Below are 14,735 nucleotides of genomic sequence, written 5' to 3' on the forward strand. Positions count from 1 at the left end.
TAAATCTGATTGGTTCTGCCCTCAGCTGTGAAGACTAGGAAGGGTACTGGCATTAGCCCCTGAAGCTTCAAAAGTGGGACTATTTGTCAGCACGTCCTTGTATAGATGTTTCCTGTCACTTGGTTGCAGCAGAATACAAACACTTCCCTTCATCTACAGATAGTTCACCTGCATCAAGTAATTGGCATCTGAAGTGTGCTGGAAATAGACACTTGTATAAGATTCTGGCAGAAGTTTGTATTTATATAGATCTTCAAATTTGCAAGGGATCCATGTGTAGCTGTCAGTCTTTAATGCTCACATGTGAAGGAAACTGTATGTATGTGGCTGTTTTATTTTATTTAGGTAGTACATGCTATGCCACCAGGAAGGCTAACACTTGAAGGGAAAACCTCTATAGTCACACTCATCACACACTCCTGACTGGTGTGTGTGTAATGCACCGTTATCTGACACCATTGGTCCCTAACTGCACAACAATCAATCTTTAATGGACGGATTCCTTATCACGAATTTTGGACGGCCATCATTACATTGTGTGCACTGGAGGCAACATTACTCTCTCTCTTACAGGTATATGGTTGCTGGTCCCTGCACACTTCCCTCTCCAAGCCTGGATGTTGTCTTCCCTCACCGCCTGCAACACCACGCCGTTTCAATGCCCAGAATGCTCCTCACCTGACATGCTCTTCCTCTGCAGCTCCTTCCACAGTACATCCTCATGGATTCTATTTGCTTGTGTTGCTTCTTTCAACTTCTTCAACTTCTACAACATTCCTGGATGAGTGCTGTTGTCTCCCTCAGTGTGACATTATTCATGGTATAGTGTTTTCTGTCCTTCACTGTGGCAAGTAGTGTGTGCAACTGTTGGTGTGCGCATCTATTTTTGGCCATAAGGAACACACCTTGAGCCAACTGTCTCCTGGGATCGCACCTGCCCTTTAACTCTCCAGGGATGCTGTTAATCTCGCAACTCACCCCACAAGACATGTCACCATCACTGCCTGTCAAATCGCTCCTTGATCTACTGTGTAGTCTTATCTCATCTGTCTGATGCCTTTCCTTTAACTGAGGACACCCTGTAGATTAACTCATTACACAACTACATAGTATTTGCCACAGTGCAAGGCAGAAAAATACAATGACAACACTCTGGTAAAGAACAGCACTTGCATAATAAGCCTGGAGATGTTGCAATGTCAAGGTCCACGAAGCAACAAGTAGGTAAAACGTGTCAACGAGGATCCAGTGTGGGAGGTGCTGCAGGTGGAAAGCACGTTGGGCAAGTGGTATTCCAGGCAGAGGCATGGTGTGGCACTGCAGAAGGGGACAGAGGGAGACAGGACCAAGAGTGTGTGGGGGGTGTGGTAGCTTGAAGTGTGTCATTAAGGGAGGATGCCAGGACCAGCTTGACCACCAGTAATCTTCTCCAGAGAGTGTTGTTGTGATGCTGCCTCCAGTGTTCCTGTGATGGTGTGGCAAGACTGGCGACACTGATAGGCCTTTAGTGTGCTTGAGATATAAGTAGTGAGAGGCAGAGGTGGACAGCTGGACAGGCCACAGCTTGGTCACTGGTACTGAATATTCGTACTCTGGCAACCTACACATCAACAGTCCGAACCCAAGGATGTGGCATACTTTAAGAACCCGTCACTGTTAATAAATACAGGCAGAGATGGTGAATACTGGTAAATACAGTCTTGAGTTATATTAAGATTATAAATTCTGCCTGTATATAACATTAACAGATACCCTAAAGCATACTGTATACATGGTTTTGACTACAGCCAGACTCAGGTGTGCAGCTGGGTCAGTGCATCCAGCTGCCCATCTGTGCCTCTCACTGCCCTTGTATTTGTACAGAAACACCCACCAGTGTCACCGATCGTCTTACTTCATCATCCCTGGCACTCGAGTGCCACACTGGCACACTTGAGTCTAACCTCAGACGGACACAAACAAAGATTTCCAAGGCACAAAATTGCAACCTAAAGAATATAAAGGAAAGAAATGCAATATAAAGCAAAAGATCCCAACACTTCTCATGCACTCCTGCCTCACTGGTGCATTATGACCTCAGGCAGTATCTGGCGTCCTTCCATTACATCAACTTAGAAGCCTTTGACTCTTACGGATGACAAGCGATTCAAACCACCGCTGAACTTAGAGAACAAGAGAAAACTTATCAATTGTGAATAGATAAAAACACACACACACACACACACACACACACACACACACACACACACACAAAAGACTAGACATTGTAAAGACTGCATAACTGACTAGAAGGATAAAATAATGACTAGACTGGCATTTCTCTCTCTCTCTCTCTCTCTCTCTCTCTCTCTCTCTCTCTCTCTCTCTCTCTCTCTCTCTCTCTCTCTCTCTCTCTCTCTCTCTCTCTCTCTCTCTCCACTACCAAACATCATCCCCTTCCATGAGGTCAAATATATCAGCAGGACTCTCAATGGTGTTCTCTTTCTTTAGTTGATCCTTCTTGGTAACCCCTGACACTCCTGGCGGGGCGCTGGGGTCTTCCTGAAGGGGTGGCAGGGTCGCCTTAGGTCCCTGGGGGTCTGGTAAAGGTGTGTCTACTACTTGTGGCTCGGGTTCCTCTTCTACTGTAGGAGGAGGCGGCTGGATGGCTGCTGGGTTGCCTGTAAGGTCTGGCAGCTCCTCTGATGGTGTGGGTTCTGTAGCAGGGTCCTCCTCAGGCATGTCCTCTGTAAATATTGTCACAGGGTCAGCATGAATGAAAGATTTGTAGGGAATGAATAAACTTATTAATAAACAAATATATGAAGAAATTAATTAACTGCCCTCACAAATACACAGACAAGTCATCTTATCAATATACAAACACAAATATACAAACGAATGAACTAACTAATTTACTTGTACAAAAAACCTCAATGTTAGTAAACACGTCACAATAACCGCACCAAACCCATCATTGCAAACCTGAGAGGGAGGCGGGCGTGAGGGGCGGTCGTGGGCCTTGGCGAGCTGACCTGATCCTGGCTGAGCGCGCCCGGTCCTCCCCCAGACGCGACCCCAGAGGCACATTGGTGGGGTCGTCCTCTGGCGGTGGCGGCGGTGGCTCTGATGGGTCCTCTGGCTCATCATGCCACACTGTCTCCTTACTCAACTCTGGGGATGGTGGTGATGGTGGTGGTGGTCAGTTTGTGATACAAATATATAAATAATGCAGTAAGTTTATACCTGCACTGTTTGGTCTATAAATATAAACTACTACAATAACAATACTACTACTACTACTACTACAACTGCTACTACTACTACTACCATTACTACAACTACTACCACCACCATCGAAACACACTTAGCATCTTTGTCTCAGAAATTCATATATACACAATTTTCAATACGTTTATACAGAAGCAGGCAGGGAGTTGCTGAGTTTACCAGTGAAGGGAATGAAAGACTGAGAACACTGGTTAACTCTTGCATTGGAGAGGTGGACAAAATAAGGATGAAAGAATGAGAATACTGGTTAACTCTTGCATTGGAGAGGTAGACAGAATAGGGATGAATGAGAATACTGGTTAACTCTTGCATTGGAGAGGTAGACAATAGGGAGGGAATGTAGAAAAACTTTTGTAGTGAAGCCAAAAGTTATAAGCATGAAAATAGAAGATAGCAAGAGGTACTACTACTACTACTACTACTACTACTACTACTACTACTACTACTACTACAACCACCACCACCATAACACACCTGGCATCTTGGTCTCAGATGTGGAATCCAGAGACAGTTGAGCGCCTCCCTTTGTGATCTTGTCCAGCAGAATGCCCAGGTGTTTCTTGAGCTTACTGGTGTCAGGAGGCATGGTGAGCTCTGGGGTGGGTGGGGCATCACGGGGCATGGGTGTTGGGGGGGGGACGGCTGTACTGGGGTCCCCGCCCACCAAGCTCCCTCGATTTAGCACTGATCGCAGGAGGAAGGTGATGGCAGCATCTGTTGTCTCCTCCCAACCCTGTGTGACGTGTGATTGGTTGATTTGTTGGTTGGTTGAGTTTTTTTTGGGCTGTGATTGGTTAATTTGATTTTTTGGGGAGCTCTGATTGGTTGATTGAATTTTTTTGAGGTGATTGGTTGACTAATTTTTCTGAACTATGGTTGATTGAATGACTTTTTTTAGCTTTAACTGATTGGTTGGTTGAATTTTTTGAGCTGTGATTGGTTGACAAATATTTTGTAGCTAAGATTGAGTGACTGACACTTTTTTTTACCTATAGTTGACTGAATGATGAATTTTTTGAAGCATTAACCAATCAACTGTCATCTTTTTGAGCTACAGCATACCACAAGAGGATGTCAAGAGATAGTGAGAGGAACGAACTGAGAGATGAGTGTCTGAGATGTGATGCTTGAGAAAGGTGAGCATCTGTCAGTTCTTTGAGTGTACAGACTGCAAGAATAAGCTGCTTAAGAAGGCTATGCGGGTGTTACGATGCAAGGACATCTGAAACTACGAGAAATTATACACAATCATACCACAATGTGAATAAGGAACATTGTCTTACTTGTGCATAAATACGAAAATCAGTCCCCTCCCCCCCACCCACCCGTACCCACCTGCTCCATGGAGAGGTGCACCACAGGGGACACGGCCGCTGAGAGGAGGGCAAACTCCTGGTCGCTCATGCCAGTGGCTAGGCGGGTCATCTCCAGCACCAGGCGCACCACGCAACTCAGCTGGCATCCGTCCTCCTCCATGCCCTGCAGTGCCAACGGGAAGAGATGGGAAACATTAAAATATTCTGAGATTTGTTATTTCAAGGTTATAAATGGAAAATAAACCTTCAGTGCCAGATGAGCCACACATTTCCTCTAGACTAGTCCTCCTCCACACCCTGGGCCACCATGAAGGAGGGAAAGGGTGAATGGTTAAGAAATATTATGTTTGTTCAAGATTCATTCATTATTTCAAGGTTATAAATGGAAAATACACCTTCAAGTTATATATGCAAGTCCTCCTCCACACCCTGGCCCACCACAAGAAAGGAGAAAGATGAAGAACCAAGATGAACCAGCCATAACTCGAGGAACCTACCTAAGCCATGACCCAACAAGAGCACTCAAAAAGGACCTTGAGGGAATGAGGAACCATGAGGAATGAAAATAAACCATAACCCAACAAGATAACTCAAAACCTAAAAACTGAGGAACCGACATGAACTAGCCATAACCCAACTAGACCACTCAAAAAATACCTTAAGATTTTCAGTGATGACATCAGTGACGTGAATCTGCTTGTAGGTCCCCTCCAGAAGACTGTCCAGGTTGGCAAGGGGTGTCGGCGTCTTGTCCTTGAACTTGGTAAGGAGGCGACGCTGGACTGCACGGAACTGAGCTGAACGCCTTGCCAACTGGAGCTGTTTGGGGCCAAGTGGAGGGACGGTGGATAAGTGGAGCGGTTGACAGGGAGTATTAGCATTTTGAGAGTGATGTGGGATGGAGTGGTGAGATAAAGAGGTAAAGGAAGGAAAACAGGTATTAGTGTTGTTTTAAGTGTTTGTTGCCAATGTCTAGTAGAAGAGGGAAGAGAGAGAAAGGCTTATATTCGGAAACACTTCTGTGCTGCACCTTCACTACATTCGAAAGGCTCTAGTTGAAGTTGCATGGGTTTTTAAGGGTGTTTTTATGGTTCTAGTGACAGGTTAACGAGATTTCTAGGTTATTAATGAGAGAAGCTGTCTTAAGAACCTGGCTAATCATCTCTGTGGCCTTGGAAAACAGTCGTGGTAAGACAGCAAAGCGTTTCTGAATACCGGCCCAAGTTACAAAAGTGGAAATGGAAAAACAAGCACAAAAAAGACACATACATACAAACACACACCCCCCCCAAAAAAAAAAAAATAAATAAATAAAAAAAATGCAAAAAAGCGAAGTCATTATATCAAAACAAACAAACAATGCATCAAACTAAACCACACCTAACCAACCACTACAAACACCACCACCACCACCAGCACACCCTACCTCCAGCTCCTTGTGTTTCTTGCGGCGAATGAAGTGGGCATCAATCTCAAAGAAGAGCTCGTGGGTGGGGAAGGAGGAGGCGACACCCAGCTGCAGCTCCTCCCCGTCCCTGCGGCTCGGCTGGTTCCAGTACCCCTTTAGGCGCCGCATCAGCTCCTTCAGGATGAGCCAAAGAGCCGCCATGCTGGGAGAGGGAGCCAGAGTTAGGAGGGAGTGAGAAGTGTTTACGTAAAGAGATGATACGAGAAGTTGTGACTGAGAGATGTTGAAAAAAAAGTAAATACGTTAGAAAGTGTAAATGAAGAGAATTAGAGAAGTTTACGTAAAATGACATGAGGGATTGTAGCTAAAGAGAGATGCGTTAAAAAGTAAATATGTTAGAAAGTGTAACTGAAGAGAATTAGAGAAGTTTACGTAAAATGACATGAGGGATTGTAGCTAGAGAGATGCGTTAAAAAGTAAATATGTTTAAAAGTGTAACTGAAGACAGCGAGAGATGTTTGTATAAAGAAATGACATGAGAAATTACAAGTGAAGAGTGAGATACATTAAAAAGTAAAAGATGAAGAACCAACATGAACCCAAAAATGCACAAAGAACACAGAAAATGCAACTGAACAGCGTGTGCATAAATAACGTAGAAACTGCGATTGGAGAGAGTGAAATATACATACAGAGATGATTTGAAGAATTACAACCGGAGAGTGAGAAAGAGAGAGAGCAAGAGATGAGTCAAGAAGTGGGTAAGTTAGAGATTACAAATTTAAAGATAGACAAAAAAGAAAAGAGATTACAGCACCATTAAGAACAACAGCATGAATAGAAACGAAAGAAAGAAAAGAACAATGACATAACTACAACACTATCACCACCACCAGCACCGCCACCACCTCAGCAGTACCTGTCAGACTGCAGGCGGTATCTGTTGGTGGTGCGGGAGGACAGAATGGTCACCTCCATCCCATTGTAGTACTGTAGACCGATTGCCGTGCCCACCCCTGCGTCCTGCACCAGCTCTGGGGGGTCGATGGAAGGTTAGGTTAGGTTAAGAAGGATATTTTTGGGGAAGGATGGAAGGTTAAAGTTTGACAGGAAGAATATTATAGATTTCATTGCCTTGCACTTGATATTTCATAGTTTTGTTGGGATTTCTTTCAATTTGACTGCCTTACACTTGAAAAAATGAAGTAGACAGAGGAAACACAGCAGGCAAACCAATGATGTACAAACCAGTTCACCCCAGCACCACACCACCACCGCAGCACCACCACACCACTACAGAACGCCACACCACCACCCCAGCACACCACCACCACCCCAGCACACTACCACACCACCCAGCACCACCAGCACATCACATCACCAGCCCAACACCACTCCAGCAGCCCAATACCACCCCAGCACACCACACCAGCAGCCCAGCACCCCAGCACACCACCTCACTCACCAGGAAAGAGGTCTGGCAGGTTAACAGCGGCTTTGTTGCTGGATATTGTGATCTTGTGGTCGGCCTCCTTGCTGGGCGTACACGGGCGCACCACCAGACGCAGCGGCAACTCAAGCTGCTCAACATACAGGCGGTGGGAGAGAAGTGTGTTGATTTTAAGGTGGTAAGAAATAGTTTTGCCAGCTGAGGACTTGCGGATAGAACAACATAGGGGATGGGAAGAAATGGGTTTATAATACTGAATGTTATGGATTCCGGACAGTAATTCTGTTGTTTTTTGTTACCTGATGTAGATGTAAGAACACACCACAAGAGGGAGAAGAGGAAAATAAGTTTGCTTCCCCTCAATAGTGAATGTTGCAGATCTATACAACAAGGAGGAAGAAGAGGAAGATAGGGGGTTTGTTTCCTGGAAGAGTGAATGTTACGGACCTTCACATAACATGCAGTGAAAGAGAAATTAAGTGTCTATTTCCTTAAAGATGAAAACACACACACACACACACATACTCAGCACAGTAAAGAGTCAAACATAAACATAACTATTTCAAAACACAGCCTGCCAGCCCACACACGCCCCACACCCCATACCTGCACTGTGTTGATACGTGGTGCCCCTGTATGGCTGACGTAGGAGGTGATGATGGTGACGGACAGGCTGGGCGGGATGTACGGCTCAGCTTGGTAGAACTTAATCATTATCTGGCTGGTGTCGCCTGGAGAGAGTGGGTGAAGTGTTAAAATGTTGTGTTTCATCTATCAACACAACCTCTCATATACACAGCCAGCAACACAACTAGAGATAATGCAGGGCCTCACAAAAACACAACAACAACAGCAACAATCAACACAACTCTCACAAACAAACCATCACCAAACACAACCCTCACTCACACACAGTCCGCAGAACAAACGTGTCCTGCGTCACACCAATGGGCTTCTCCACCGCCACATTGACCCGCACAGTGTTGAGAGGAGTGTGAGCCGTGATGCGCAGTACCACGGGGACGGCTGGCACTGTACCCCCCTCCCCCTCCAGCGGCGCCACCCTCGTCTCCCCGGCCCAGGGCTCCAGCTGAGTGCCAACTGTACCATACACTAGAAGGTCACTCTCACCGCGACCCATGCCAACCAACGCTCCTGTAAGATTGGAGTCTGTTAAGTTAGGTTAGGTTAGGTTAGGATAGGGTAAGGAAAGTTTGGTTAGGGTAGGGTGCTTATGGGTAGATGGTATGGGTAGGTTAGGTTAGGTTAGGTTAGGTTGGGTTAGGTTAGGATAGGGTAGAGCAGGTTAAGAGCGGCTTCAGCCAAGGGCAACGAATAAATAAAAAAATAATGAGGTGTCGGTGTCGGTCCCCAAACAGAGTCAAGAGCAGTTTAGAATTTTAAGTGTGTGTGTGTGTGATTAGGTATATATATATAGTTTTGTGCGAAGGAAGAGAACTACATAACAAATACAAACCTTACACATATACACCCTTCCGTCCTCCCCCCATAACACATACACCCTTCCCTCCTCCTCACCCTACACTCACCGGTATCCTTTGTGGAGGCCTTGATAATCTTGTGTAGGCGAACCAGCTCCTTGTCAGTGTGGTCGTAGTTAATCTCCCTTGTCTCAGTGGGCGGAGCGACGAACAGCGATGGGTCGGTGCCGAGATATGTGACCTGTACCTGCCCCGCCTCCCCCAGCATGACCAGCGCCCCCGTGATGCCCTGTAGTGGTGTTTAAATTAGGTTAGGTTAGGTTTTTCTTTGGGGTTTGTTTATTTCTTCTGTTCGTCTTATTTATTTACTTGTTTTTTTTTATTTTGTTTATTTATTTATTTTTTTGTTAGGTTAGGTTTATATATTGTTAGGTTTGGATATTCACTGTTCTATTCCCACTTATGCTACTACCACTACTACTACTATTACTACTACAACAACAACAAGTAGTACATGCCATCACAACCACCACCTACTACCACAAACACTACCACCACCACCACCACACCCCTTATCAATCTAGCATTCCTCTACTAACAGGCAAACAGACAGACAGACAGACAGACACTAAGCCGAACATTGTCTTCTCCCTGTCCCTTCTGAGTCCTGGCAGTGAAGGGGGCAGAGGTGGGGCAGGGTTAGGGAAAGTGGCAGGGAGATAAGATGGGGGGAAGATGAAGAGGTTAAACAGTAAGACAAGAATTAGATGGCAAAACAGATCAGATAAACAGTTAGATAGATAGTATAAATATTAAGATAGACAGAATGAAGAGTAAGATAAAGACAAGACACAAATATAAAGAAGAAAATAGTAATATAAACAAGAAAACTGTAGGATAAATAAGAAAACGTTAAGATGAACACTACCACTAAGTAAGGAAGAGGTACTGGTCACCATAACAAGAGTATTAGAGAGGAACGGAGATGGCAAAAATCGTAACATGTCAACAAGAAAAAGCAAGACTAATTTTTCTATTTTTTAATTTTTTTATTGGGTCCAGAGATGAGATTTATGTGTTAATATTTTTGTAGTCTCTCTCTCTCTCTCTCTCTCTCTCTCAAGACAAGACACTCACCATATCTGAAAAGACACATCAATTTCACCTCTCCTCCTCCTCCTCCTCCTCCTTTTTCCTTCCTCCTATTTCAGTGCATTTTAAACACACACACACACACACACACTCTCTCTCTCTAATACCACAATCTTGCCAGGCCCTTATAAGCTAAACTAACCACTAAATCAACAAAAAGCATTAGTAGCAACAGCAGAAACAACAGCAACAGCAGTACAAAACTCCCTTTTCCCCTCTGTGTCCCTCTCTCTATGGACCAAAGCCAAACACTAAATCAGCACAGACTCTTAATCTTACAGCTCTACTCAGGGATGCATTAGGGAGAACAGTGCTTACCCTCAGGAACCTTGGGCCCTGTAGGAGTGTGGGAAATACATTAAAGTGAACTCCATTTGTTTTCGAGACACAGGTATTAGGTTAGTTTGTATCTACACACTACAATGCATATCTGAGTGTTGGGGTATGGGGGCAAGGTCTGATAGTAGTGAAAGTAGCGAAAGAAGTTCGGTTTTTGTGGATAGGTAAAGTAAATGAATTCTTGTGGGTTCAGTGAAGTGAGGGAAGGTATGGAAGGGTGGTGGTGGCTACATTTGTGTGGAGTGTGGAGGTGATAGTGTGTGGGTTTAGAGGAGAAAAGTGGGGAAGTTTAAGGTGATAATAACTATATTTTTTGTGGGTTTTGGGTGCAGAAACATGGAAGGCCAGGACAGATGGTGGCTGTAACTAGATCTTGTGGATGTATTGGTCACATGAAGAGTTACGGCACACACACACACACTCACACACATAAACACACAAACTCTGAAAAGAAATATGATTAAACTAGAATAAGAGAAAAGAGAAGTGATATGATAAAATTTTACTTAAAGCTAAGATATAAAGACACACGCACACACACACACACACACACAATAAACAACATTACGCAAAGAGCTAAAACAACACAAACATCACTCTTACAACAAATAACACAACATTTAAGACACAACAAAATACAGAAAATAATAAAGCAGAAAAATTAAAGCATAAACACACACACACTCCATTCTCTCTCTCTCTCTCTCTCTCTCACCGGGAAGTCAGCGCGGGTCAAGGCCACTGGGGGGAACTGCAGCTGAGACGCCCACTTCAGCTGTGTCTCTCGGTACACCAGCAGAGTGTTGGTGTGGCTGGCGACGCAGATGTGAATGCCCTTGTCTGCGAGGGTGGTGTGATTAGAGGTGGTGGTGGTGGTGGTGGTGATGCTATTACTGTGTTTTAATTGCTAACTTAATATACACAAGATTATATATTTTATTTATTACTACTACTACTACTACTACTATGTGTCTTCAGAATCCATACCCTTTGATTATTAAACTTTCTACTACAATATATACAAAACTATTCCATTAGTGTCACCACCACCACCATCACCACCATAACCATTCAACACCAACAATAAATGAACCTAACTTAGCAAATAAATAAACCTAACACACTACTACTACTACTACCACCACCACCACCACCACCAGCATCCACAAAACCACTCGATTCTCCTCCCCCACCACCACAAAACCACCGCACCACCACCACCACTACCCCACCAGCACCCGCACCACCCCACTCACCCACAATGAAGGCAGTGAAGCAGGAAGGATCAAACTCGAGCTTCTTCACAAACTTCAGCACCCCAGACTCCTTGAAGCAATATATTCCTCTCTGTGCCAACACCAGCAGGCTCACAGGCTCCCCCTCCTCCCCCCCCACCACCTTCAATTCCACCGCAGCCTCCCCAAGTAGCTGCGTCCACTCTGGGGTCAGCCGCCGGCCGCCGCTGCCCCCCCGGTTGTTGTTGCTGCTGTTGTTGTTGTTGTTTGGTGGGATCGCGGCGGCTGCGGTGGTGTTGTTGGTGGTGTTGTCGTTTTCGGATGCTACTGCTATTGTTTGGTATCTGAGAGAGAGAGGGAGCGTGAGAGGGAGAGGGAGAGAGAGAGAGATTATAAAAACATTACCATTTACAACTATTAAAACAAACACACAAACACACACACACCCCAATCCCCCCAAACAAACCTATAGCACTGAAGCGACCAATCAGCAGCGACCGTCACAATGGCATCGGCGCGGGGGAGGTACGCGATGGGCCCCGGCAGGAGTGACCCAGGCAGGAAGGTGACAAAGGCCAGACTCTCTTGCTCGTACACCACCAGACACCCATCCAGCGACTGCACCGCCAAGTAGTGTTTTCCTCGGACCCCACCAAAGGTCCCTGTTTGAGAGAGGCAGGTGATAACGAGAGACTGATTGATAGAGAGACAGGTGATAAGGAGAGATAGATAGATGAAGAGGTGAAGATGATGATAGTATTGGGTACTTAGATATGTGATGATGGGTAAGCTAAGAGGAGACTGACAGAGAAAAAAAATTAAAAGAACGAAAAATAAAGATAGATAGATAGATAGATAGATAGATACATACACCACCAACACCACCACCACCTACCAGTGACCAGAGAGTGACCGCGGCGAGGCAACTTGTGCTGGTACGCGATGGTGAGGCGGAAGTGTTCACCCTGCCCGCCACCACCGCCACCACCACCCACACCCACTACAGAGCACACTACCAGGCGGTCTGGGTGAAGGATGCAGAGGTGCTCCAGACTGTTACTCCTGCCGGGGAGGAGGAGGAGGAGGAGGAGGAGGAGGAGAAGGAGGATTAAATTAGTATTGGTTATAAAAGAATGATATTGTTATTGAATTTAAAAGGAGGAGGAGGAGGAGGAGGAGGAGGAGGAGGAGGAGAAAGGAGTAGAAGAGGAGGATAATATTACTGATTTTACTATTAAAAGTGCTACTACTACTACTACTACTACTGATACTACTACTATTACTACTACTACATACTAGGTGGATGAGAAGCAGAGGAAAAGATAAAGAAGAAAAGAAAAGAGAAGAGGAGAGGAGTGGATGGGAGAATGTGAGGAAGGAAAGAGAGAGAGAGAGAAGGGAAGGAAAAAGAGAGAAAGAAGAAAGAGGAGAGGAAAAGGAGGAGGAAGAAAAGAGGGAAGAAGAAGAATGCAATTTTACTACTACTATTACTACTACTACTACTACCACCATCACCACCACCACCACTTACGAGACAAACTTCCCAACCGCCAGCTGTAGTATAGGGTAGTTGAGAGTTGTTTCCAGGAGCAGGTGGTCGGGCCGGTAACCTGACACTTCCTCCCCCTCCTCTGACCTGTGCGCCTGAGAGAGAGAGAGTGAGAGGGAGAGAGTGGTGATAGCAGTATGTTACAACCTTGACTCCACTGTGTACTGATATCAATACGTAACACACACATACACATACACACACACCTGCGGTAAGAAGACCCTGAGAGAGCCGGAGAAGCCGCCCACCACTACCTTGTCCCTCGCCGGCTGTTCATTGTTGACGTTAGCCACCAGCAGACAGCCCGCGTCACACTCCTCCTCCTCTCCAGGGGTGGCTGCCTCCACTGCCGTGCCCCACCACTCTCGCGCCTTGAACAGCGACATCCTGCAGGCACGGAGAGGGTGCTGTATGGATTAGGATGTTGAATTGGATTAGGTTAAGTTTACATCTATTCAGTTCACTTATTTCACTTCTGATCCTTCGTTGTATATACTCAATAATCATTAATGGCGGCCGTAATTAAACCATTTAATATTACTTTCAGCTTAACTGCCTCTAATATTCACCTCAGTTCCCTTCCTTCCCCTTCCCCGGGTCAACAGGCACCTCACACGCCGCCCCTAGACCATCACGCATCAGCAGTGGGCGTGAGTAGAGACTAGGAGCGACTAGACCGCCTAACGGATGACAGGCGCCCCACTGGTTTGTTTACTGCAGCAGGTATGTGCGGCTGATGATCTTAATCTTGATCTTGATGCTACAGGAGGCTCGAGACTACTACTGAGCCAGGCCTTTGTATCGGCAACTCCTATTAAGAAAAAGGAAAAATGACAAACAGAAAATCACACCACTATCATGCTAGGTCATGCTGCGCTGCCTGAATCTCTGCTCAACAGGACAACTTCCGGAAAAAAAGGACAGCAACGAAAACAAGAATGATTTTTTTGTTGTGGTAACAGAGAGTGATTGAGAGGAGGAGGAGGAGGAGGAGGAGGAGGAGGAGGAGATATCGAGATAATAGAGGGATAAAAAACAGATAAAAAAAATAACGTATGTAATTATAGTAGTGCGAAGAAGAAGAAGAAAAAGAAGAAGAAAAAGAAAGGAGAAGAAGAAGAAGAAGAAGAAGAAGAAGAAGAAGAAGAAGAAGAAGAAGAAGAAGAAGAAGAAGAAGATAAGAGACAAATGCCAGAAATGTCAAAACTATTGCCATATAAGAGAGAGAGAGAGAGAGAGAGAGAGAGAGAGAGAGAGAGAGAGAGAGAGAGAGAGAGAGAGACCCACACAATCAGATACCCTCTCTCTCTCTCTCTCTCTCTCTCTCTCTCTCTCTCTCTCTCTCTCTCTCTCTCTCTCTCTCTCTCTCTCTCTCTCTCTCTCTCTCTCTCCTTCCAGGAAAACAAATAGTTGGAAACAAAAAGAGTGTGTGTGTTGAGAGAGAGAGAGAGAGAGAGAGAGAGAGAGAGAGAGAGAGAGAGAGAGAGAGAGAGAGAGAGAGAGAGAGAGAGAGAGAGAGAGAGAGAGAGAGAGAGAGAGAGAGATGGGATGAGGCGGTATTAGTACAGGCTGTG

At 45.3% G+C, this 14,735-nt stretch overlaps 1 protein-coding gene across 3 annotated transcripts; it reads right to left on the reverse strand.

The window, feature by feature from the left end:
- Positions 1 to 320: 320 nt before the first annotated feature.
- Positions 321 to 13,903, reverse strand: LOC135113402 (protein PTHB1-like). 3 transcript variants are annotated; one of them, XM_064028658.1, is made up of 19 exons: positions 13,731 to 13,903; positions 13,368 to 13,548; positions 13,144 to 13,256; positions 12,508 to 12,674; positions 12,079 to 12,274; positions 11,634 to 11,956; positions 11,093 to 11,217; positions 10,357 to 10,374; positions 8,995 to 9,175; positions 8,354 to 8,599; positions 8,051 to 8,175; positions 7,460 to 7,574; positions 6,914 to 7,028; positions 6,013 to 6,196; positions 5,244 to 5,405; positions 4,606 to 4,749; positions 3,745 to 4,003; positions 2,965 to 3,153; positions 321 to 2,726 (listed from the first exon to the last, which is right to left on the reverse strand). In XM_064028658.1, exons 2-19 carry the CDS (start codon positions 13,545 to 13,547, stop codon positions 2,419 to 2,421), a joined length of 3,150 nt encoding a protein of 1,049 aa, XP_063884728.1. In that variant the 5' UTR covers position 13,548; positions 13,731 to 13,903; the 3' UTR covers positions 321 to 2,418. The 3 variants fall into 3 exon arrangements, with proteins under 3 accessions (XP_063884728.1, XP_063884727.1, XP_063884729.1); XM_064028657.1 differs by having other exon boundaries at positions 13,368 to 13,568; XM_064028659.1 differs by lacking the exon at positions 10,357 to 10,374 and having other exon boundaries at positions 13,368 to 13,568; positions 13,731 to 13,901.
- Positions 13,904 to 14,735: the final 832 nt, after the last annotated feature.

The sequence above is a fragment of the Scylla paramamosain genome, chromosome 25, assembly GCF_035594125.1.
Source record: "Scylla paramamosain isolate STU-SP2022 chromosome 25, ASM3559412v1, whole genome shotgun sequence".
Lineage (NCBI taxonomy): Eukaryota > Metazoa > Arthropoda > Malacostraca > Decapoda > Portunidae > Scylla > Scylla paramamosain.

Coding starts and splice junctions, on each gene's coding strand:
- LOC135113402 (XM_064028658.1), bottom strand. CDS start 13,547: ATGTCGCTGTTCAAGGCGCGAGAGTGGTGGGGCACGGCAGTGGAGGCA. Junction 11,957..12,078: donor TGGTCGCTTCAGTGCTATAG/GTTTGTTTGGGG, acceptor TCTCTCTCTCAG/ATACCAAACAATAGCAGTAG. Junction 5,406..6,012: donor AGAAACACAAGGAGCTGGAG/GTAGGGTGTGCT, acceptor GGCCCCAAACAG/CTCCAGTTGGCAAGGCGTTC.